The 25174-nt window shown below is 42.1% G+C and overlaps 1 protein-coding gene across 1 annotated transcript; it reads left to right on the top strand.

Annotated features, from left to right (window-relative positions):
* Nucleotides 1-326: 326 nt before the first annotated feature.
* CMTM2 (CKLF like MARVEL transmembrane domain containing 2) lies at nt 327-17714 on the top strand. The gene is made up of 5 exons (XM_041773059.1): nt 327-371; nt 450-611; nt 754-912; nt 16955-17056; nt 17487-17714. The coding sequence occupies exons 1-5, from the start codon at nt 327-329 to the stop codon at nt 17712-17714; spliced, it is 696 nt and encodes a 231-aa protein (XP_041628993.1).
* Nucleotides 17715-25174: the final 7460 nt, after the last annotated feature.

The following is a 25174-nucleotide window of genomic DNA, read 5'->3' as shown; positions in this document are numbered from 1 at the left end:
CAGGTGAGGCCGCAGCCGGGTGAGGGCGCAGCCGGGTGAGGGCGCAGCCGGGTGAGGGCGCAGCCAGGTGAGGCCGCAGCCAGGTGAGGGCGCAGCCGGGTGAGGGCGCAGCCGGGTGAGGGCGCAGCCGGGTGAGGGCGCAGCCGGGTGAGGGCGCGCGGGCACCCGCGGCGCGTGGGGGTCGCCGGGGCGTTGGCGTTCGCCGGGCCCGGCCGTTGGCTGAGCGGGACCTCTGAGCGGGTGGTGGCACCAGGCTCGCTCAGAGGCCAGGCCTGTCCGGGGACAGCAGGAGAGATCCGGCAGGCGGTGACAACTCCCACGCGAGGATGGCTGACAAAGGCAAGAAGGGCAAAGCGGCGGCCCCCGCCCCGGCCCCCGCCCCGGCCCCCGCCCCGGCCGCAGCCGCGCCTCCGCCCCCTCCGCCCCCTCCGCCGGGCGCCAAACCCCAGGACCAGGACCAGAAAGAGGAGCCCAAGAAAAAGGAGAAGTCGGTGCAGCCCAAGGATGAAGTGGGCACGAGGAAGGGGTGTCGTCGCTACAAGTGGGAACTCAAGGACAGCAATAGAGAGTTCTGGGTTATGGGGCACGCCGAGGTCAAGATCCTGAGCTTGGTAAGTCGGGCTGGTACCGGGTGGTGGTGGGGGGTGTGGAGAACGATGGGGAGAGAGAAGGAGCTCGCTCCAGATGGGCCCCGAGGAGCTGGAGGGCTGAGGAGAGCCCTTTGCCATGGCTCGGGTGCATGTCTCTCAGCAGAGCTGCCTAATAGCTTCGATGATAATGTTCACCGGGACCACCGTGCACCCTCTCCTGACACTCATCATCACCATGGAGTTGTCCGTCTTCTGCTTCTTCTTCATTGTCTACACCTTCGCCATCAACAGATACATGCCTTTCATCCTGTGGCCGATTTCGGTAAGTGAGGAGGTAGGGAGTGCGTGGGACTACTGTTTCTTCCTGCGTGTGTCTTGGTAAATGGAAGTGACTGTGAACAGAGCAACAGGTCCGTCCCCACCCCCCAACATACTTGTGCCAAGGGCATGAGCTCAGCACCTCCGGTGGGGCTAGGAGCCAGGATAGGGCAGCTGAAGTTAGGTAGAAAAGGCTCTCAAAAAGTCCAGCTTGGGGGTGGGGATGGTGACGGCTCTTATGTATCTAGTGGTCAAAGGAAGAGGTCTTTGCTTTCCTGAAGCTATGCTCTCCACCACAGCAGGTGAGGTACAGCAACCAGCTGTTCCTCCCACTTCTGTGCCAGCTCACATTTGAATGGGGAGATCACCCCAGAAGGTACCCCACCCCCAGAAATCAAAGGAGAAAACCAAGGATGTTAAGCGTAGGGGCACCTGAATGGCCCAGTCAGTTAAGCATCCAAACTTGATTTCTGCTCAGGTCATGATCTCAGGGTTGTGAGATCGAGCCCCTGTAAGGCTCTGCAGTAGGCATGGAGCCTGCTTAAGATTCTCTCTCCTTCTCCCTCTGCCCCCTCCCCTGCCATGCATGTGTTCTCTCTTTCTTTAAATAAATAAATAAATAAATAAATAAATAAATAAATAAATAAATAAATAAATAAAATAATGTTAAGCCCAAAAGAATGTTCAGCCCAAAGTAGTCATCCATTGGAATAGGAGCTGGGCAAGTTACCCAACCACCTATAGCCTGTTTCCTTCATCTGTAACATGAGGACAGTAATAATCTCTCATGGGATTGTGCCTGAGAAATAATTACAAAGTGCTTGATGCTGTGCCTGAGGGTGTAGGGACTTGAATCCCTACCCGTCATCTGTGTAATCACAGAGCACATCCACCAAACTCCCATGTCACTTCATATTCCCAGCGTGCCTCCAGAGCCCTAAACTCAAGGCTTCACGCACTTTACACATAAAATGGTCTCAGGATAACCAAGTAACTTACCCCCAGATAACTCAGCTAGTAATCAGCAAGAAAAAGGATTCAAATCCAGCTTTACCAGTAAAGTCTGAGTCCCTAACTGCATTCTGTCCTGCTTCCTTGTCAAAAGTGATCAGGGCCTAGGGATTCATAGGTCTCAGCAGGGTAGGTGAGGACCCCCCAATACAGGGAGAAAGGAGAGGAGGACCAAATAAGACTCTTGGGAAAAGGAATAAACAGAAGATAGAGTAGAAAGGCAGAGGGCTGACTCCAAGGAACTTGAGAAGATACTTTCAGTTCCAGTGAAATGAAAAATCAATAAACTCTGAGAATCCTCCTGCTGCACTTAGCTAAAACGACTAGGGAAAATGTAAACACAACTGCTGTAGCTGAATGACCAAGCCAGCAAAAAAAGAGAAAAAGAAAAAAAAAAAAAAGAAAAGAAAAGAAACAAATGCCAGCAATGAAAAAGAGGGCAGTGATCAAATAAGCTACTGAAGTGTGGTTGGGAACAGCCCACAAAGAATTACCCCATATGGATTTTCATGCACTCATAAGTTACAGGAGGTGAGAGGCCTTGGTCTTAAGCAAAATGGGGATTTAGAACTGAGACCCCTGCATAAGCCAGCACCCTGAAAAGACTGCCCCCTCAGGGAAAAGACAGGCAGAGAAGATACCTTTCCCCCACACAGAAGAATAAGAAGGCATGTTCACCTCTGTCTGAGCTTTGAACTGAAACACACACACACACACACACACACACACACACACTTACCTTGAGAAAACAGAAATTTTGAACCTGAATTTTGTACAGATTTGGTTTGAATTTTTACTACTTTCATCTTTAAATGTAGGCACAAGCCTAGAAGACTTGTGCCTGGGAATTAGCATAAAAATTAATTCCAATTTAATGATGTTCTGATGATGTCCTTGGAACTCCTGAAAGAAACAAATGCAAAGTCACAATCGAAGTATAAAGAGATACCCACAGGAGAGGTGGGGGCAGCAGGGGAGGAGGGGGAGACTTGTCAAAAATGAGTTCACAGTTCAAAACTACAAAATGCCTGATTTTAAAATCCCCATGTCTAATAATTGAGAATCAGCAAACCTAACATATGGAGGATTAGAACCCTGAGAATATGAGATTGATAGAAGAGCTGTCTTAAAATAATAATAAGAAATATACTTAAAATAATTAAAGATATAAGCAGAGGAACGCCTGGGTGACTCAGCGGTTGAGTGTCTGCCTTGGGCTCAGGGCATGATCCCAGAATGCGGGATTGAGTCCCATATTAGGCTCCTTGCTGGGGGGCTTGCTTCTCCCTCTGCCTGTGTCTCTCCCTCTCTGTGTCTCTCATGAATAAATGAATAAAATCTTAAAAAAATAAATATATAAACAGAGCCCTAACAACAGAATAAGACATTCTGAAGACAGAATAAAAAGATCTTTTTTAAAATATAAAATATGGTACCTAGAATTAAACATAGTTATTTAAATAAAACTGTCAATAATGTGCTGTAAAGCATATTAGACAAAGCTGGAGAACTAGCAAACCAAAAGATGTGGGGGGGGGGAAGATGTGGGGAAATTACCCAGAATATGGCACTGAGAGATAAAGACAGAAAATATGAGAGAAGCTGAGTCAGAGAAAATGGAATGAGAAAGTCCATCATAAGCCTAATAGGACTTCTAGAAGAAGAGACTCATAAGAATGGAGTAGAAATACTCAGAGTGAAAATGACTGAGAACTCTCCAGATTTATTTATTTTTAAATATTTTATTTATTCATGAAAGACACAGCGATGCAGGCTCCCCATGGGGAGCCTGATGTGAGACTCGATTCCAGGACTTTGGGATCATGACCTGAGCTGAAGGCAGATGCTCAATAACTGAGCCACCCAGGTGCCTCAAGAATCTCCAGATTTAATGAATAACCACTAAAAATGGCAGAGTTGGGAACACCAAAACTCTTGTCTCTCCACTAAAATAATGATTTGGCTGTCAAAAACTGTCAGAATCAACTTTTTCATGACTCTGGAATCTAATTTTTAAAAACTTATGGGGCATCTGGGTGGCACAGTGGATTAAACATCCAACTCTTGGTTCCAGCTCAGGTCGTGATCTCAGGGTCGTAAGATTGAGCCCCGTTGTTGGGTTCTGTCCTGGGCATGGAGCCTGCTTGAGTTTCTCCCTCCCTCTGCCTCTGCCCCTCCACCCCACTCTCTCTCTCTGTCTCTCAAATAAATCAACCTTTTAAAAAAAACTTATAACAATCAGAAGAATGCTTAAGGAAGAAAGAAGCTGTTGAATTTGGTAAAGGAGGCTTGTGACATTTTAACTACCCACCATCCCTCACATCCCAGCTTGTCCATAGCCATGAATACAACAGCCCCCATTTCTGGTCACGTTCTTCGCTGGTAACAGAAGGAACAATACAGACCTATTGTCAAAAAATGATGTTTGTGCCTGGTGGCTCCTTGAGGGACAGGCCCAGGAACTTGACTTTCTTTTACCTGCCTCAGAGCTTTTTTAGGGCTGAAGCAGCTTCCTGGATATCATTTGTCAAAAGTATTTATTTTTTTAAAAGATTTTATTTACTTATTCATGATAGACAGACAGAGGCAGAGACAGGAGAAGCAAGCTCCTTGCAAGGAGCCCAATATGGGACTTGATCCTGGGATCATGCCCTGAGCCAAAGGCAGACACTCAACTGCTGAGCCACCCAGGCGTCCCTGTCAAAACTATTTAAAGGCATATCTACTAACCATAGCCACCTGAGGCAAGGAAAATCAGATGAGGCAAGGAATAGACAGACCAGAGTTTGGGAAGAGGCTGGAGAAGGAAATACAGTGGGGAGTAAGAGCTATGCAAAGCTACTACACATACCAGGTATTTCTTTATACTCTTTATACTTCGATTCACACACATGTGCCGAGGGCTGGACACATGCTCGCAAAAGACCCTAAGCTTGTTCCCCTTGCAGACTTCTAGGTTCTGCACAAGCAGCAGGTGAAAACAGAGTTCTAAATAGCTTGGACAAGTGTTGAAGGAGTACCTCAACACAAAGCCAACTTGCAAAGACTAGTAGAGTACTTTTGTTTGTTTCCAGATATTTAAGGAAATCTCTTTCAGATCACTACCTGAAGGTACCTGGGAGTTCAGATGGTTAAGCATCTGCCTTTGGCTCAGGTCATGATCTCCAGGTCCTGGGATCAAATGCTGCATCCATTCCTGGCTCTGCAAGGAGTCTGCTTCTCCCTCTCCCTCTGCCTCCCCCTGCTGCTCATGCTTGCCCTCTCTCTCTCTCTCTGTGTGTGTCTCAAATGAATAAATAAAATCTTAAAAAAAAATTAAGGTGTGACTGGGTAGCTCAGCCAGTTAAGCATCTGCCTTTGGTTCAGGTCATGGCCCCAGGGTCCTGGGATCAGCCCTACATTTGATTCCCTGCTCTGTGGGGAACCTGCTTCTCCCTGTCCCTCTGCCTGCCACTCCCCTGCTTGTGCTCACTTTCTGTGTGTGTGCGTGTGTGTGTGTGTGTGTGTGTGTGTGTGTGAAATAAATAAAAATATTTTTTAAAAAATTTTTAATAAAAATCACTACCTGACCATTAATCTAGTGAAACAGCGACTTCAGTGGCAGGACTAGAAGAATACAGTCTTTAAAAAACAGTTTAGAAAAAAGTCATTAAACATACAGATGTCTACAACTCACAACAATCAGCAACAACAAATCCAGGGGAAGAGGGAGAATATGGTTTACAGAGTAACTACATTATAATATTCAAGATGCCCAGAATTAGAAAGCATGCAAAGAAATAAAGTATGGTCCATTCACAAGGAAACAAAATTAATAGAGACTGTCTCTGAGAAAGCCCAGATATTAGACTTACTAGACAAAGAGTTAAAATCCATTGTCTTAAAAATGCTTAAAGAACTAAAACCAGAAGAACAATTCATGAACAAGTAGAAAATATCAGTAAAGAGAAATTATAAAAAGGAATCAGGAAGAAATTCTGGAGCTGAAAATAATATAACTGAAATGAAGAACTGACTAGGCTGGTTTAACGGCAGATTTGAGCAGACAGCATGAATCTGTGAACTTGAAGATAGGCCAATTGAGATTATCCAGTCTGAGGAAATGAAAGAAAAAAAGAATGAAAAAACTGAAGAGACCTATGAGGCACCATCAAGTATTCTAACATATGCTGAATCCCAAAAGAAGAGAGAGAGAAAGGGGAAGAAATAATATTTGAAAAAATGGTAAAAAAAATTTTTCCAAATTTGATAAAAGATACAAATCTACACATTCAAAAAGGACCAAGTAGGATAAACTCAAAGTGAGCCACACTGAGACACACTATAATCAAACTGTCCAGAAACAATGACAAAGTCTTGAAAGCCACAAACAAGAGAAGCAACTAATCTCATACAGGCGAACTTTAATAGGATTAACACCCAATTTCACATCAGAAACCATGGAGACCTGAGACAGTGGAATGATGTACTTAAAGTCCTGAAAGAACAAACAAATCCTGTCAACCAAGAATTCTATCTTTCATATTTGCTATCTGTTATGAGTTGAACTGTGTCCCCTAAAAAGATGTTGAAGTCCTAACACCCAGTACCTGTGAACATGACCTTATATGGAGTAAAGGGCCTTTGCCGATGATGAGGTCATTAGAGTGAGCTCTAATCCAATATGACTAGTATTGTTATAAAAAGTAGAAATTTGGACACAGAGATAGACATGCTCAGAGGGAAGGTGATGTAAGGAGACAGGAAGAGGATAGAAGGGGAAACAAGCCAAGGAATGCTTAAAGTTACCAGAAACTTGAAGAGAGGCCAGATCATTTCCAGTACCTTCGTAGGTAACATGACTCTGCCAACACCTTGATTTCAGACCTCTGGCCTCCAGAAGCATTAAATAATAAATTTATGGGGTTTTTCTTTTTTTTTTTTTTAGTTTTATTTTATTTTTAATTTATGTTGTAAGCCACCTACTTGGTGGTACTGTGTTATGGCATCTTCAGGAAATGAAAACAATACCCTTCAAAATTGAAATCATCCTTCAAAATTTACCATTCAAGGGGCATCTTCAGTTGAGCACCTGACTCTTGACTTCAGCTCAGGTCATGATCTCAGGGCCATGAGACTGAGCTCTACGTCAGGCTCCACACTCAGCATAGAGTCTGCTTGTCTTTCCCTTTCCCACTGCCCTGCTCACATACACATTCTCTCTCTTTCAAATAAATAAATCTTTTAAATTATTCAAAAATGAAGGATAAGGGGTGCCTAGATGGCTTAGTCAGTTAAGTGTCTGCTTTGGCTAAGGTCATGATCCCAGGGTCCTGGGATTGAGCCCTACATCAGGTTCCCTGCTCAGCGTCTCCATCTCCCTCTGCCACTCTCCCTGCTTGTGCTCTCTCTCTCTCTCTCAAATAAATAAAATCTTTAAAAAAAAAAAAAAAGGAGAAACTAAGACATTCTTAGATAAAAGTTTGTTGATAGTAGACCTGCCTTACATGAAATGCTAAAGGAGGTCCTTCAGGCTCAAATGAGAGGACACTACACAGTAACTTGAAGCCATAAAAGAATAAAGAACACCAGTAAAGGTAACTACATAGATAAATATAAAATACATTATTGTTGCATGTTTTGATTGTAACTTTTTTTCTGATATGATTTAAAAGACGAATGCATAAAACAATAATTATAAATCTCCGTTAATGGGACTGTATGTAAAGATATAATTTATGATGATAACAAGAGTTTTGTGTACTAGTAAGCCTAAGGTGGTATCAATTCAAACTAGACTATTATAAATTTAAGATATTAATTATAACACCAAGGTAAGCTCTAATAAATTAACTAATGTATAGAAAAAGAAATAAGTAATGAAATTGACACTACAAAAAATTAAACAACAAAAGAAGGTAATAGTGGAGGAGCTGAGGACAAAAAGATATATTTATTTATTTTTTATTAATAAATTAATTTTTTATTGGTGTTCAATTTACCAACATACAGAATAACACCCAGTGCTCATCCCGTCAAGTGCCCCCCTCAGTGCCCGTCACCCATTCACCCCCACCACCCGCCCTCCTCCCCTTCCACCACCCCTAGTTCATTTCCCAGAGTTAGGAGTCTTCATGTTCTGTCTCCCTTTCTGATATTTCCCACACATTTCTTCTCCCTTCCCTTATATTCCCTTTCACTATTTATATTCCCCAAATGAATGAGAACATATAATGTTTGTCCTTCTCTGATTCACTTACTTCAGTCAGCATAATACCCTCCAATTCTATCCACATTGAAGCAAATGGTGGGTATTCGTCGTTTCTGATGGCTGAGGAATACTCCATTGTATACACAGACCACATCTTCTTTATCCATCATCTTTCGGTGGACACCGAGGCTCCTTCCACAGTTTAGCTATTGTGGACATTGCTGCTAGAAACATCGGGGTGCAGGTGTCCCGGCGTCTCATTGCACCTGTATCTTTGGGGTAAATCCCCAGCAGTGCAATTGCTGGGTCTTAGGGCAGATCTATTTTTAACTCTTTGAGGAACCTCCACACAGTTTTCCAGAGTGGCTGCACCAGTTCACATTCCCACCAACAGTGTAAGAGGGTTCCCTTTTCTCTGCCTCCTCCCAACATTTGTTGTTTCCTGCCTTGTTAATTTTCCCCATTCTCACTGGTGTGAGGTGGTATCTCATTGTGGTTTTGATTTGTATTTCCCTGATGGCAAGTGATGCGGAGCATTTTCTCATGTGCATGTTGGCCATGTCCATGTCTTCCTCTGTGAGATTTCTTTTCATGTCTTTTGCCCATTTCATGATTGGATTGTTTGTTTCTTTGGTGTTGAGTTTAATAAGTTCTTTATAGATTTTGGAAACTAGCCCTTTATCTGATATGTGATTTGCAAATATCTTCTCCCATTCTGTTTAAAAAAGATATATTTTAAAAAAAAACAGCAAAATGACGGAAATAACTCCTTATCAGTAATTACTTTAAGTGCACATGGATTGAACTCTCTAGGGCAGAGATGATCAGAATGGATTTTTAAAATAATCCACTTTAAATGATATGATATGAACATAACAGATTCCTTTAGTCCAAAGATACAAATAAATTGAAAACGAAAATGGGAACAGTTACTCCACATAAACAATAACCAAAAGACAGCTGAGGCAGCCATACCAATATCAGAGTTAATGAAAGATATGAATTCTCAAAGATGTACCAAGAAAAATAAACACAAAACGACACTTAGGTATCTCATAGAGGCACTGCTGATTACCAGAAACAAAGGAAAATTTAAAATCAAGAGAAAATATTATTTGCATTAAAAAAAAAAAAAACAGAAGCAACAACAAAAACCCTCAAACTACTAGACTTAACTTCATATATTTCAACGGCAATGACAGTGGCCAGAAAACACTGGAATAATTTCTTTAAAGGGATGAGATGGCAAGAATAAATAAAGGCATTTTTCATTTTTATTGAAATTCAATTTGCCAACATATAGTGTAAACCCAGTGGTCATCCCATCAAGAGCCCTCCTTTAGTGCCCGTCACCCAGTTACCCCATCCTCCCACCCACCTCCCCTTCCACGACCCTTTCTGTGTTTCCCAGAGTCAGGAATCTCTCATGGTTTGTCTCCCTCTCTAATTTTTCCCATTCAGTTCCCCTCCTTTCCCTTATAATCCCATTCACTATTTCTTATATTCCACCTATGAGTGAAACCACATGATGATTGTCCTCAGTTTGACTTATTTCACTCAGCATAATACCCTCCAGTTCCATCCACATCGAAGCAAATAGTGGGTATTCATAAAATAAAAACATTTTATTTTTATTTAATTTTTTAAAAAGATTTTATTTATTCATGAGAGACACAGAGAGAGAAAGAGAGACAGACAGAGACACAGGCAGAGGGAGAAACGGGCTCCATGCAGGGAGCCTGACATGGGACTCGATCCCAGGACTCCAGGATCACACCCTGGGCCGAAGGCAAGTGCTAAACTGTTGAGCCACCCAGGTATTCTCCAAAATACATTTTTATTTTTTTTATTTTTTAAAGATTTTATTTATTCATAAGAAACACAGAGAGAGAGAGAGAGAGAGAGAGAGAGAGAGAGGCAGAGAAACAGGCAGAGGGAGAAGCAGGCTCCATGCAGGGAGCCTGACATGGGACTCAATCCTGGGTCTCCAGGATCAGGCCCTGGGCTGAAGGCAGCACTAAACCACTGAGCCACCAGGGCTGCCTCCAAAATATATTTTTAAACAACAAATGAAACAATTTCATTTTCCTGACCCTCACTGAAAGAACTACTAAAATATGTACCTCAGAAATAAAGAAATTAAACCAAAAAGAAATTTGTGCAGTGTAAAAAAGGAACAGTAAGCAAAAAGCCTAGTGCACTTGTGGATTGACCTAAATAAACACTAAAGAGAGAATTGGAGGGACGCCTGGGTGGCTCAGCTGTTGAACATCTGCCTTCAGCCCAGGGTGTGATCCCGGAGTCCCAGGATCAAGGCCCACATCAGGCTGTGTGGAGCCTACTTCTCCCTCTGCCTGTGTCTCTGCCTCTCTATCTCTCTGTGTCTCTCATGAATAAATAAATCTTTTTTTAAATAAATAAATAAATAATTTTTTTAAGTGAACTTATTTATTTATAAGGAAGACTTGGCAAACAGCAACCATAGTGGGAGATTTTAACATGCCTCCTTCAGCAATTGATAGCTTGATCTAGTGACATACATAGAACGTATGGAGCCCTATACCCAACAGAACAGGCTATGTGTTGTTTTCAAGTACACTTTGAACAATCATAAAAATTATCCTCAGGATGCCTGGGTGGCTCAGTTGGTTAAGTGTCTGACTCTTGATTTTGGCTCAGGTCATGATCTCAGAGTCCTGGGACTGAGCCCTGTGCTGGGCTCTGCACTCAGTAGGGACTCTGCTTGAGATTCTCTTCCTCTTCCTCTGCCCCTCCCCCTGTTCATGCTCTCTCTTAAATAAATAAATCTTTTAAAAAATTTATTCTCAGGATACCTGGGTGGCTCAGCAGTTAAGCATCTGCCTTCAGCTCAGGGTGTGATCCTGGAATCTGGGATCGAGTCCCACATCAGGATCCCTGTGAGGAGTCTGCTTCTCCCTCTGCCTGTGTGTGTGTGTGTCTCTCTCTCTGTCTTTCATGAATAAATAAATCTTAAAAAAAATTTACTCTCAATAAGAACACAAAGCAAATAACAAATAAGTAAGTAATTAACAAATAACTGATGTCATCCAGACCATATTCTCTAACTTCAGTGTAATATAATTAGAAATCAATCAGTAAAATTTAAATCCCCAGGTGTTTGGGGGGGAAATCTAATGTGTTCCCCAAACACGAAGATTTCGTATTTATGTTGCATTCACAGATACTATCTGTAGAGTCTCCCTAAACTATTAAAATTCAAATCTATATAATTAGAAAAGAAGATTGAAAATTAATAGTCTTAAGAAGGTGCCAAAACCAAATTAAAACAATGGAATTAAGAAGGCAATGCCAAAGATAAGAACTAGAATTCATGAAGTAGGAAGCAAAGATCCATTAATGAGGACTAATAAAACCAAATAACCTAGCTATTTGAAAAGACTAATAAAGTAGATGGATCCCCAGGAGGGAAAAGAGAGAATGAGCAAAGAAATATACTACTACAAAGATCAAGACGAGATTTTTAAAGATTACAGGGAAAATGTGAATTTTTAAAGATTACAGGGAAAATACGAATTTTTATGCCAATAAATTGGAAAGTTGAGATAATAGTTAATTTCCTAGGAAAAATTAACATAATATCGACTCAAAAAGAAATAGAAAAACAAGTCATAAAACAATTCATCCATATTTTCATCTGGCACTTGTTTCACTTTCTTTTGGTTCATTTGGAGTCATTTTGGCATATGGTGTGAACCATAACTCCAGCTTTATATCCACCTTTTTTTAAGAGTGAGTACCCATGTGAGCCAATGGGGGGTGGGGGCGGTGTGCAAAGGATGAGAGAAAGAGAATCTTTTTAAAAAATGTTTTATTTATTTATTCATGAAAGACACACAAAGAAAGGCAGAGGCGTAGACAGAAGGAAAAGCAGGCTCCATGCAGGGAGCTCGATGTGGGACTCAATCCCGGGATTCCAGGATCACACTCTGAGCTGAAGGCAGACACTCAACCACTGAGCCACCCAGGCATCCTGAGAGAGAAAATCTTAAACAGGCTCCATGCTCAGTGCAGAGCCTAATGTGGTGGTCAGTCTCAATCCCAAGATCATGACCTGAGCTGAAATCAAGAGTCGACGCTTAACAGACTGAACCATCCAGACGCCCCTCTAGCTTATCCTCATGCCTATCAGTTGTTCTGCCCCTATCACTCAATTTATTCATTTATTAAGTAGTATATCTTTTCCTCACTGATTTAATTTTTTTAAGATTTTATTTATTTGAGAGAGAGAGCGTCAGAGAGAGAGTGAGAGAGCATGAAAGGGCTGGGGCGGCAGAGGGAAGGGGGAAGAAGCAACTCCCCTCTGAGCAGGAAGTCCAACACTGGGCTCTATCCCAGGACCCTGATCTCAGCCAAATGCAGGCATTTAACTGACTAAGGCACCCAGGTGCCCCTCCCCACTGATTTTAAATGGCATTTTTGTTAAATGTTAAAATCCCAAATGCAGGGTTTATTTCTAGACTTTATTTCTAGTTTCACTGGTCCCTTTTTTCTTCCCATTTTTTAAAGTCTTGATAATATGTTATATTATCTAGTAGGCTTTTGATCTTATAATGTCTGATTTTAAGGAAAGTAAAGTATATATGCCTAGCTTATCTGAATGTGGCTATAAAAATCCTCAGTAAAATATAAGCAAACTGAATCAAGTAATATACAAGCAAGTAATACATCATGATCAAGCAGGGTATGTGTCAGGAATGCAAAGCTGGTTTAGTCTGCAAAATTCTACTAATATAATTCACAATCTTGTATCTAAAGGAGAAAACCAGACAGCCCAGGTGGCTCAGCGGTTTAGCGCCACCTTTGGCCTGGGGCTTCGGCCTGGGGCGTGGACCCAGGATCAAGGCCCACGTCGGGCTCCCTGAAGAGAGCCTGCTTCTCCCTCTGCCTGTGTCTGTGCCTCTCTCTCTCTCTGTGTCTCTCATGAATAAACAAATAAAATCTTTTAAAAAAAATAAAGGAGAAAACCACATCATCATCTCATGAGCTTCATACAAACTGTTAAGTAATATTCAATATTAATTTTTAGAAAACTCTTAGCAAACTACTTTAAAAGAGGACTTATATTAATAGTAGGTACCTCCCCAAACCTACAATAACCATTGCATTTCATGGTAAAACTTTTTTTTTTTTCATGGTAAAACTTCAGAAGCGTTTCCTTCGCAGTCCCTACTAGCCTTCCTTCTGTATAGCACTGTGCTGGAGATCTTAAATCAGTCACAGTGTAACAAGAAAAAACATGTATGGATTGGGAAGGGGAAAAAAACTAGAATCATTCACAGATATGATTCTCTACATAGAAAATCTAAGAGAATCGATAGTGGAATTACCAGAGTTGCTTGAGTACAACAAAGTAACCAGAGACAAACAATAGAGTTCCTGAATACTAGCAGTGAACAATGAGAAAATGTGACTTTTAATAAACGATTTAAAACAGCAACAGATGGGACTCCTGGGTATCCGGGTGTCCGGCTCAGTGATTGAGCATCTGCCTTTGGCTCAGGTTGTGATCCCAGGGTCCCAGGATCAAGTCCTACATTGGGCTCCCTGTAGGCAGCCTGCTTCTCCTCCTGCCTATGTCTCTGCCTCTCTGTGTCTCTCATGAATAAATAAAATCTTTTAAAAAAATAAATAAAACAGCAACAGAAACTACAAGAAACTTAGAATGAACCTGTTCAAAGATGTGTAAGACTTTACACAGAGATCACAATTTATTAATGGACATAAAAGAAAACTCTACATAAATGGAAAAATACCCCATATTCACAGATTTGAAGATAAAGATGATATTGATTTAATTCCATAATAATAATATAAATTACATGAAATTTCAATCTGACAGAGGTTGTTCCTGGAACTTTACAAGGTTATTCTAAAATTCTTATGAGGATTAACTCACTCAACAAGATACCAGAATTACTATAAAGCTTTGGTCCTAGCTTAGGGATTGACAAAAAGAGTAATGGAATTGTTATGGACTGAATGGGTATCCCCAAAATTCATAGGCTGAAATCCTAACCTCCAGAGTGACTATGCTTATAGATGGGGCCTCTGGAGTAATACTTAAGATTAAATGTAGTCAAAAGAGTAGGACCCTAATCCAATAGAAGTGTCCCTGTAAGAAAAGACAATAGAGAGCCCTCTCTCTCCCTCTTCCTCTCCCCTCTTTGTCTTCCCCTGCCTCCCCCCACAACCCCACCTTGCACACACTACAGAAAAGCCATATGGGGGCATAGCAAGAAGGCAGCCATCTGCAAACCAGAAATAGTCCTTATCAGAAACTGAATATAATGGCACCTTGATCAGGGACTTCTAGCCCTCAGAACCGTGAGAAAAATAAATTTTTGTTGTCTAAGCCACCCAGCCTATGGAATTTTGCTGAGGTCACCTGAGAAAATGAACATAGGAATAAAAAGAGAACTCAGAAACAGACCTACATACATATGGCAACTTCGTATATGGCAAAGGTGGCATTATAAATCGGTTGAACAGAATATTGAATAAACCTGCTTGGGAATGTGTATGTGAGAGAGGGAGAAACTATGTATCAATTAAAATTAAAACTTTACAACAGAAGATATCATAAACAAAAATTTTAAAACCAATAGAAAAATGAGATCAGGGATATGATGATACCTTTGTCTTCTTGTCTGACTGCTGAACTGTGGATTTCCCGTACTATGTTGAATAGGAGTGGTGACAGTGGACGCCCTTGTTGTGTGTCTGATCTTGGAGGAAAAGCTTTCAACCTTTCACCACTGAATATGATGTTAGCTATGGGCTTTATTATGTTGAGTTATGTTCCTTCTATGCCTAATTTGTTGGGAGTTTTTATGATGGATGGATGTTGGATTTTGTCAAACACTTTTTGTCTATTGAGATGATCATATGATTCTTTTCTCTCATTCTACTAATGTGACCTACCACACTGATTGATTTGCATAAGTGTAAAACATTCTTGCATCTCAAGGATAAAGCCTACTCCATCATGGTGGATGATCCTTTTAATGTGCTGCTGAATTCAGTCTGCTGGCATTTTACAGAGGCTTTTGGCATTTCCATCCATCAGGGATTGGCCTGAAGTTTTCTTTTCCAGTAGTGTCCTCTTTTGGCTTTGGTACCACGAAAATGCTGGCTTCATAAAATGAATTTGGGAGTGGTCCCCTCCTCATTTTTTGGAAGAGCTTGGTCAGGGTTATGAGATTAAGCCCCAGGTAGGGTGCCGCACTCAGCACAGAGTCTGCTCGACATTCTCTCTCTCCCTGTGCCCCTTTCCTTCCCACCACTCATGCACATGTTCTCTCCAAATAAATAAAATCTTTAAAAGGGGGGGGGGTCAATGCTAGAAGAAATCTTTTATTTAAATTTAAATCTAAACATGCAAAACGCACAAAATAGTATATATTGTTTCTAAATACATAATATGGAAGAAAATACAAATACACTCTTGGGAAGAGTACCCATTAGCTCCCAATGTGTGTGGCTGCCTCTGAACAAGGGGCATGAAAGGGCAGAGTAGGGACACTGTGGCTCTATGAAGTTTTACTTCTGGCTTTTTTTTTTTTTTTTTTGAGATCTAAGTAAATATTGCAAGATGTTAAAATCTGCTTAATCTCAGTGGTTCATGGCTGCTAGAGGTGGAAGTAGGGATGGGATGTTTGCAATGTATTAAAATTCAAAAACCAGGGGCACCTAGGTGGCTCAGTTAGTTAAGCGTCTGCCTTTGGCTCAGGTCATGATCTGAGGGTCCTGGGATCGAGCCCCGCCTTGGGCTCTGTGCTCAGTGGAGAGCCTGCTTCTTCTTCTCCTTCTGCCCCTCCCCCCTCTCATGCACGCGCACTCTCTCTCTTTCTCAAACAAAATCCTTTTTAAAATAATAAAATTTAAAAGCCTGAAAAAGAAAAGGCCCATGACAAGCAACCAGGGAAAGACAGTTAAGAGAAAACAGCATCACGGCAACCAAGGGGAAGGGCGGGCCTCATCCAGGGCTGCAGAGCTGGCTGTTGCCCACAGGATTAAGAGGTCCACAAGCTCTGGACCACCATCACCCCAGGAGTGATAGGGGAGGAGGCTGGCTTACAGTGGTCATGCTTTGGCCAACTCTAAGCTTGGCTATGCTAGGGAGTGGCAGTGTGTGGTACTTGCGGGGAAAGCAGCCCTTCTGCTCAGTCTGGGAACATCTGGACCTGGTCAGGAAGGAAAGGGAAGCAAGTATGGGGCAAGGGTAGGATGGAGGCCAGAAGGGATGAGAAGGAAGGTTGATGATGGAGGAAGTGGTGTGGACTTGCAAGGAGGGGAGTGTCTAGGAAGTAAGGCGGGAGGGGTGGGGGCAGGGGTCGAGGAAGCTGGCAGGGTCATAACCGGAGAGGCCAGAATCCAATAGAAGTTCCTGCAAGCAGCACAGCCCACCCGGGATCCAGAGGGGAGAGCTGGCCCCCTCCGCAGACTGATGATGGGGTTTGTACTCACCATTAATTTGAATCGTTGTGCATTCACTTAAATGAGTATTGGGGAGAAAAAAGAAATTAAAGTGTAACTAGCCACTAAATGTGTCCTTTCAGAGAAGGTGGCAGCAGAAGGGGCCCATGAAAGCTGCTAAGCACCCTGGGCTTTGGGCCTCAACTCAAAGAGCCCAGCCCTGGGGGCCACAGCATGCCCACCCAGCTGATGTATATTTATCTTCACATATATATTTTTTAAATCAGGCAGAAGTTTGGAAACCATCGCCTCTGGAGGAGGTCTATGCCAGGTTGGGTGCTGAGGGGGTCTTGGTTGAGGCTGACTCTCCTGTCTCCCACACTTTCAGGACCTTCTCAATGATCTGTTTGCCTTCATTTTCCTTGTGGGGGCCGTGATCATAGCTGTGAAAACCCGACAAACCATGCCCATGCACTACTTCATTGCTGTGGTGAGTCTTTCATGTTGGGTACTTTATTTGCTCAGAAATCACCTCTTCTGGAGAATGAGTGTTTTCCTCTGACTTAAGGAGAGGACTTCTTTTCTTTTTCCAAAATCTCGGGACCCATGCAGAGTTTAAAAGTGAAGTTGGTAAATGTTTCCAATGAAGAAGCCACTTAAAGATGCTGTCCAGGGAGCCAGCCGAGGTCAGGGCTCCCTCCTCCTAGCTGTCCTGATCTCTGAGGCAAAGGGCCACACCCAAGCTGGGGATTGGGAAGCTGAGGTGAAGGGAGGGGCAAACTTAGAATGTCTCTGGTCTGGAAGTTCGTGGGGAGCAAGGGATGTGATAACCAGCACCTGCTGATGAATAAGAAACAAAGAGGGACTATGCCAGCTTTGGAATGAAAAGCAAAAGTAACCAGCATCCTTTTGTCTTCCAGATCCTTATTGGTGTGGCTGGACTTTTCGCTTTAATCGATATATGTCTTCAAAGAAAACATTTCAAAGGCAAGAGAATCAAAAGGAATGTGCTGATTCCTCCTCCTCCAGGAAAGGACCAAAAGGCTGAAAAGCCAAAGGAAGGAGAAAAACCACCAGAAAAGGCAGCAGAAAAAGCACCAGAAAAAGCAGAAAAGCCCAAGGATAAAGAAAAGGGAGGCAAGAAATGATGGGAAGGAGACCCCTGCTGTCAGAACCGGCGATGTGTTTTACCACAAAACTTATGTCCACTATGTGTCTTGTCTTCTCTCTAGAATGGTTTTCTTTTCCATCCTAATAACCACCTTTGCTTGGAAAAGAAATTCTTCTTTAAATGGATTTTTAAAGCCTAAAGTTGACGTAAACATTATTTTGTTCATTCAACAAAAGTTCCCAAGAGTTTTGATGCAGAGGGCAAGACCGGAGCCGGGCCTCTTAGGCTGCCTGCAGGCCACAGGGCACACAAGGTGTGGGGGACTGGCGGTGTGGGTGACAGCGGCTGTCAACAGTGACCAGCCAAAAGGGCCAGAGGAAAACATGAGACTGGAAAACAAAATGAACATTTTGTTCATATTGATATTTTTATTTTCCATTTTTTGAGAACATCTAGGTAGTCGCTATGAGAAAAATAGGCTGTTGGCCTTCCTTACTCTTTGCACTTTAGCATGGGTGCTCGTTTGAGGTCCATTCGGGAGGAGGGCAAAGAGGCGGTATCATCCCCTCAGGGCTCAGGGCCTCCTACAGTGGGAGCCAGGCCTCTGGGACCTGCGGTATCTCCCTCAGTGAGGACCTGAACATAAGCCCTGACAGGCTCAGCTGGGCCTTGGAGCCACAGCCCTCAGTGAGGGCCCCAGGCTCACTGAACAGACCAGCCATGTGGCCGAAGAAGGGTCATACTCATGAGAGGAAAGAAAACAAGGTCCCAAACTGATGCATGAGGAGCTAGAGGAGACGGGTATGGGGCGGGAGATGAGAAGTAACAAGGCACCCCCCAGCCCAGCCAGGAACAAGGTGAGGAACAGGCTGAAAGGCTCAACTGGGCCTTGGGAGCCGTGGTCCTGACTTGGGCCTTTGCCCTGAGCACCACAGGGCATCCCTGAAGTGGCAGGGTCTACTCCTCCAGGAGATCACATACTCGGCTGCTGCAGAGCAGAAAGCGAGGCTGGGAAGAGGATGCAGCATGGCGTTTGGGGTGTGGGGAACAGGCAAAGCCTGAGCTTGGATGGCCCCCACCCCTCTAGTCATACTCCCTCTGTAGCCCCCACAGTACCCCCGTGGGCTGGGCAGGATGAGTCACAATGTGGGGGCAACTAGAGGGAAGTACCTTGTAGAGAAAAACTCAAAAGTGCACCCTGTCCTGCCGTGTGACCTGAAAGTCCTCTCCTAGGTACGAAGCCAAGAGGAATGGTGGACTAGAATGTTCATCATAGCCAAAAGGCAAAAAAGAGCCTAAATGTTCAAAAGGAGGTAAACTGTGCTACTACATTCACAAAATGGAATACAACTCAGCAATAAGAATATTGAAACAACATGATGATGAATAATGATAAAAATAAAAGATTCATAATGACGACTCTCACATTATATTGAGTGAAAGAAGGCAGACACAATGAAGGACATGCCCTATGATTCTATTTCTATGAAGTTCAAGAACAGGGAAAAATACAGTGAAAGAAATGGACACACTGGTTGCCTAAAGAGGTGGAGCTTGAGGACCGATTACAAAGGGGCCTGAGGGTATGAGAAAGTTGATTATTTTCACTAGGGGAAGTGGTCACACAGGTGTACACATTTGTCAAAGCAACTGTATACATCTGTCTATTTCATCATATGGTAAATTTTATTTAAAAATGTAAGCTAAATAGGACTGTGTTCAGAATCTAATGGAAAAGGGTAGAACTTTCTGAACTCCTTTGTGTGGCCATTCCTCTCAATCCCTGGAGGTGGCTCTCCAGGCAGGCAGAGGTTCTCCACATCCAGACAGAGAAGGGTGCCATGGGACTGGGCTGGGTGTGGAGTGCGACTTGATGCAGCCACCTGTCCTGATGAGAAGGGGATCCTGGGACAGGGCTGTAGTCACCACAGAGATTTCAGGAGGATGCTTCTTTGGAGCAAAACTATATCAGGTGAGTATCTGCTAGTAGCGAATGCATCCCCTATGGATCTGGTCAAAATGCAGATCCTGAAAAATCCTAACTAGCACATTCAGAGTAAAGATGGATACTGTGTGCTTAAAAACTGTAAAGAAGGGGATCCCTGGGTGGCGCAGTGGTTTGGCGCCTGCCTTTGGCCCAGGGCGCGATCCTGGAGACCCGGAATCGAATCCCACGTCGGCCTCCCTGCATGGAGCCTGCTTCTCCCTCTGCCTATGTCTCTGCCTCTCTCTGTGTGTGTGACTATCATAAATAAATAAAAATTTAAAAAAAAAAACTGTAAAGAAGACAATAAGTTAACAACAGTACTTAGTGGGGGAGGGGGAGGAGGGATTATGAGAAAGATTTTAAAATTTAACAGAAGGGACAGTGATATGGAAAAGTCCACATTGCTTGGTAAAATACACCAATTTGAAAGATAAAGAGGAAATCCTAAAAGCTTTCAGAACAAGAGAAATAGCACAAAGATATTATAGACATAAGAACAAACATCAAAGGCCACCTGGATATTAGAAGACAAGGAAGGGGCACCTGGGTGGCATGGTTGAGTGGCCTACTCTTGGTTCAGCTTACATCGTGATCTCAGGGTTGTGAGATTGAGCCCCATGTTGGGCTCTGCACTGACTCTCCCTCTGCTCCCCTCACTTTTAAGACATCTTTTTTTAAAGGGGGGGGATGCACCTGGGTGGCACAGTCAGTAAGCAACCAACCCCTGGTTTTGGCTCAGGTCATGATCTCAGGGTCATGAGATCAAGTCCCACATTGGGCTCTACACTGGGCATGAAGCCTACTTTAAAAACATTAAACATTTTTTTAAATTTAAAATTAAGGTTAAACGAGATCATATGGGTGGGACCCTCACCCAATAGGATTGGTGTCTTTATAAGACATCAGACAGCAGCTCATTTACATTCTCTCTATACAAGTGCACAGAGGAAAGGTCATATAAAGACACAAAGTGACCTTTGACAAGCTAGGAAGAGAGCTCTCACCAGAAACCAAATGTACTGGTACCTCTATCTTAAACTGCCAGCCTAGGGAACTGGGGGAAAATAAATTCTGGTTCAGGCCACCCAGTCTGTGGTGTTTTGTTATGGCAGCCCAAGGTGACTAACACACTAGCCCAAGAAACAAGAAACAGAGCCCTTGTAGATGAGGAAGAATGGGATAATTCCCTGGGATTTTTTTTTTTTTTTTTTTTTTACCATTTTTACCATTCTTTTCTACCCCAGCCTCCAGACAACACCAAAGCATCAATGGCAGTGATAGAAGTAGCCAAACAAGCAGGAATTCAAACTCCAAGATATAGAAAGCTTCTTCTCTGACCAGAAGAACCATGGTCCCAAGAGTATGGAGAAAATCCCTTGATCTCTTCTCTCTGTATCCAAAGCAGTGGCAGGAAGTATGAAATAGAGTAGAGATGGGCACCTGGGTGGCTCAGTCATTTAAGCCTCTGCCCTCAGCTCAGGTCATGATCTCAGGGTCGTGGGATTGAACCCTGCATTGGGCTCCCAGCTCAGTGGGAAGTCTACTTCTCTCTCTCCCTCTGATCTTCCTCCCCACTTGGACTCTCTCTCCCTCTGTCTCAACTAAATAAAACCTTTAAAAGAAAAAGAGAAACTAAACAAGCTTTATAGAGGACCCCTCAGAACTTGAAAGTGCCAAGGAAACCATGAAAAGGAAAGATCTCAAGAGAAAGATCCCATCGATGAACTCCTGGGACACCCCCCAAGCAGTGGATGCATGGATCTGACCCCAGGGAATGCCCATGACCCAGGTCTCAGATTGAACACTCGGGCACACACAGAACAGATCAGAATAGCACTACAACAACGATGGATATCTGGACAGGACGTCAGTAAGGATATAGAGGATTTGAACAACACTATAAACCATCTACTCCTAACAGATGTATGTTGAACATTACACTCAACAACAGCAGAATACATGCTCTTCCCAAGTGCATATGAAACAGTCTGTAAGACCAGACATTAGGACACAAACCAAGAAACCAAGTTTCAAATTTAATAATGCTGAAATCATACAAAGTATCTGCTTTCATCACAATGGAATGAAGCTAAAAATGAATAGCAGAAGGAAATCTGGAAAACTGACAAATATGTGGAAAACAAGCAATGGGTCAAAGAAGAAATCAGAAAAAGAAATTAGAAAATACTGTGAATGAAACTAAAACACAACATACTAAAACTTAGGAGATGCAGCAAAGGCAGTGCTCAGAAATGTACAGCTGTAAATGCCTATCTTCAAAAGGAAGAAAGATTTCAAACCAATAACCTAACTTTACACCTTGAGGAACCAGTAAAAGACCAAACTAAACCCAAAGCTAGGAGAAGAAAGGAAACAACAGAGATTAGAGCAGAAATAAAATAAAACACAGAGCAGAAAAATAATAATCAACAAATCCAAAAGTTAGTTCTTTGAAAATATCAACAAGATGAATAGTCCTTTAGGACTAAAGTCAGAATTGAAAGTGAGAACATAACTACTGATGATAGAGAAACTAAAAAGAATTACAAGATAACTCTATAATAGTTGTATGCCAAAAAATAAGATGAAATGGACATACACACTAGAAACACACAAATTACCTAAACTGACTCAAGAAGAAATAGAAAATCTCAAAAGATCAAAATAGTAACCAAAACCTCCCAACAAATAAAAGTCCAGTACTAGATAGCTTCACTGGTGAATTCCACCAAACTTTTAAAAAAGAACTAATACCAACCCTTCTCAGGCTCTTCCAAAAAAGAGAAGACAAAGGAACACTTCCTAACTCATTTTATGGGGCCAGCATTACCCTGATACCAAAGCTAGATAAAGATATCACAAAAAGGAAAACTATATACCAGTATTTGTTTTGACTATAGATGTAAAAATCCTCAACAAAATATTAGCCAACCAACTCTAACAGCATACCAAAATTATTATACGCCATGACCAAGTGGGATTTATCCCAGATAGCACTGCAAAGTTTTTCAAGACTGAACTGACATTGGAGCCACAGTTCAATGGTGGGTAGGATATTGTGATCTAAATCTAACCAGTTCATTGTCTGCTTAAAAACAACAAAACCAGTGCTCTCTATAGGAATTAAACAAATCCAGAATTCATAGTATAATATTCAAAATGTCCAAGATACGGGATCCCTGGGTGGCGCAGCGGTTTGGCACCTGCCTTTGGCCCAGGGCGTGATCCTGGAGACCCGGAATCGAATCCCACGTCGGGCTCCCGGTGCATGGAGCCTGCTTCTCCCTCTGCCTGTGTCTCTGCCTCTCTCTCTCTGTGTGACTATTGTAAATAAATTTTTTTTTTAAATGTCCAAGATACAACCAATAATTACTTGATGTATTCAGAAGTAGAAAAATCTCAACATTTTATGACAGGAAAGATAGTCAATAAATAACAATCCCAAAAATAACACAAATGTTTGTTAGATGATTAGACAAAAACTTGAAAGAGAATATTATAATCATGCTCTAAGAATAAGTGAAATAATTGGATAGAAAGTCTTAGTGGAAAAAAAAAAAGAAAGTCTTAGTGGAGAAATACAAGATATAAAAAATCAAATGGAATTTTAGAACCAAATACAATAATCAAAATACAAATCTCACTGGATGCGCTTAATAGCAGAATAGAAATGACAGAAGAAGGAGTTAATGAACTTGACAGATGAATAGAAATTATCAATATTCACCAAAAGAGTAATAAGACTGAAAAAAATGAACAGAACCTTGGGAAGTTCAGAGACAATACCAAAAGGTCTAATATTTATATCACTGGATTCCCACAAGGAGTGGAGTAGGAGTGTGGCACAAAAACTTTTTGAAGAAATGATGGCTGACAATTTCTCTAAATTAGCAAGGCATAAGTTTACAGATTCAAGAAATTCAGTAAATTTTTATTTTTATTTTTTACTTTTTTAAAAAAAAAGATTATTTATTCGAGAGAGAGAGAGGGGCAGAGACGCAGGCAGAGGGAGAAGCAGGCTCCATGCAGGGTGCCTGATGTGGGACTCGATCCCGGGACTCCAGGATCACACCCTGGGCTAGAGGCGGTGCTAAACTGCTGAGCCACCCAGGCTGCCCTGAAATTCAGTAAATTTTAAAATAAGAAATCTAAAAAAAAAAAAAAAATTCAGTAAATTTCAAACAGAAGAAACAAAAAATTCATACCTGGGTACATTCTAATCAAATTTCTGAAAACTAAGATGAAGAAAAAAATATTGATAGTACCTAGAGAAAAATGATGTAACAATTTTAATAACTGAGAATTTCTCATCAGACGTGGGAGCCCAGAAAGAAATGGCTGTTCTCAAGTGTTAAAAGAAAATAACTGTCAGGGCACCTGGGTAGTGCTGTTGATTAATTGTCTAACTCTTGGTTTTGGCTCAGGTTGTAATCTCAGGTTGTGAGATCAAGACCTGCTTTGGGCTCTGCACTCAGTGTGGACCCTGCTTCAGATTCTTTCTTCTCCCTCTGCCCCTCTTGCTTATGTCTTCTCTCTTTCTGTAAAATAAAATAAATCTTGAAAAGAGAAAAGAAGAACCATCAAACTCAGAAATATATATGCAGTAAAAATACCCTTCATTAACAGAGGCTAAAAAAAAAAAAAGACATTCTCAAAAAGAAGAAAACTGGAATGCCTGGGTGGCTCAGTTTGTTAAGCATCTAGGTCTTGGGATCCCTGGGTGGCGCAGCGGTTTAGCGCCTGTCTTTGGCCCAGGGCGCGATCCTGGAGACCCGGGATCGAATCCCACATTGGGCTCCCGGTGCATGGAGCCTGCTTCTCCCTCTGCCTATGTCTCTGCCTCTCTCTCTCTCTCTCTCTCTCTCTCTCTCTCTCTCTCTGTGACTATCATAAATAAATAAAAATTTAAAAAAAAAACTTAAAAAAAAAGCATCTAGGTCTTGATTTTGGCTCAGGTAATGATCTCAGGGTCACGAGATTGAGCCTCATATTGGGCTCTGAACTCAGCAGGGAGTCTGCTTGAGATTCTCTCTCCCTCTGCCCACCCCCGCTCCCCCACCCTTGCTCTCTCCCTAAAATAAATAAAGAAATCTTAAAAAAAAAAAAAAAGAGGAAAACTAAGAGAACACATTGCCAGTAGATCTGCTATGAAAGAAGTGCCAAAGGAAGTTCTTTAGATGGTAGAGAAATTATACCAGAAGGAAATATGTTATTTCAAGGATAAAGGATGAGCAACATAAACAGTAAATAAATATCTTAAAAATTAAAAAGAAAAAATATCTTAAAAATTAAAAACAGAACTACTATATGAAAAAAAAGAACTACAATATGATCCAACAATCCTACTTCTGAGCATATATCCAAAGGCAACAAAAACATCATGTTGAAGAGATATCTGCACCCCTAAATTCATTACAGCATTATTTACAATAGCCAAGATATGGAAATAATATAAGTGTCCATCAATGGATTAATGGATAAAGAAAATATGACATATATACACAATGGAA

This window comes from Vulpes lagopus, chromosome 10 (genome assembly GCF_018345385.1).
Source record: "Vulpes lagopus strain Blue_001 chromosome 10, ASM1834538v1, whole genome shotgun sequence".
Classification (NCBI taxonomy): domain Eukaryota; kingdom Metazoa; phylum Chordata; class Mammalia; order Carnivora; family Canidae; genus Vulpes; species Vulpes lagopus.
The sequence above is the reverse complement of the archived record's forward strand: the minus strand, read 5'-3'. Positions and strand labels throughout refer to the sequence as shown.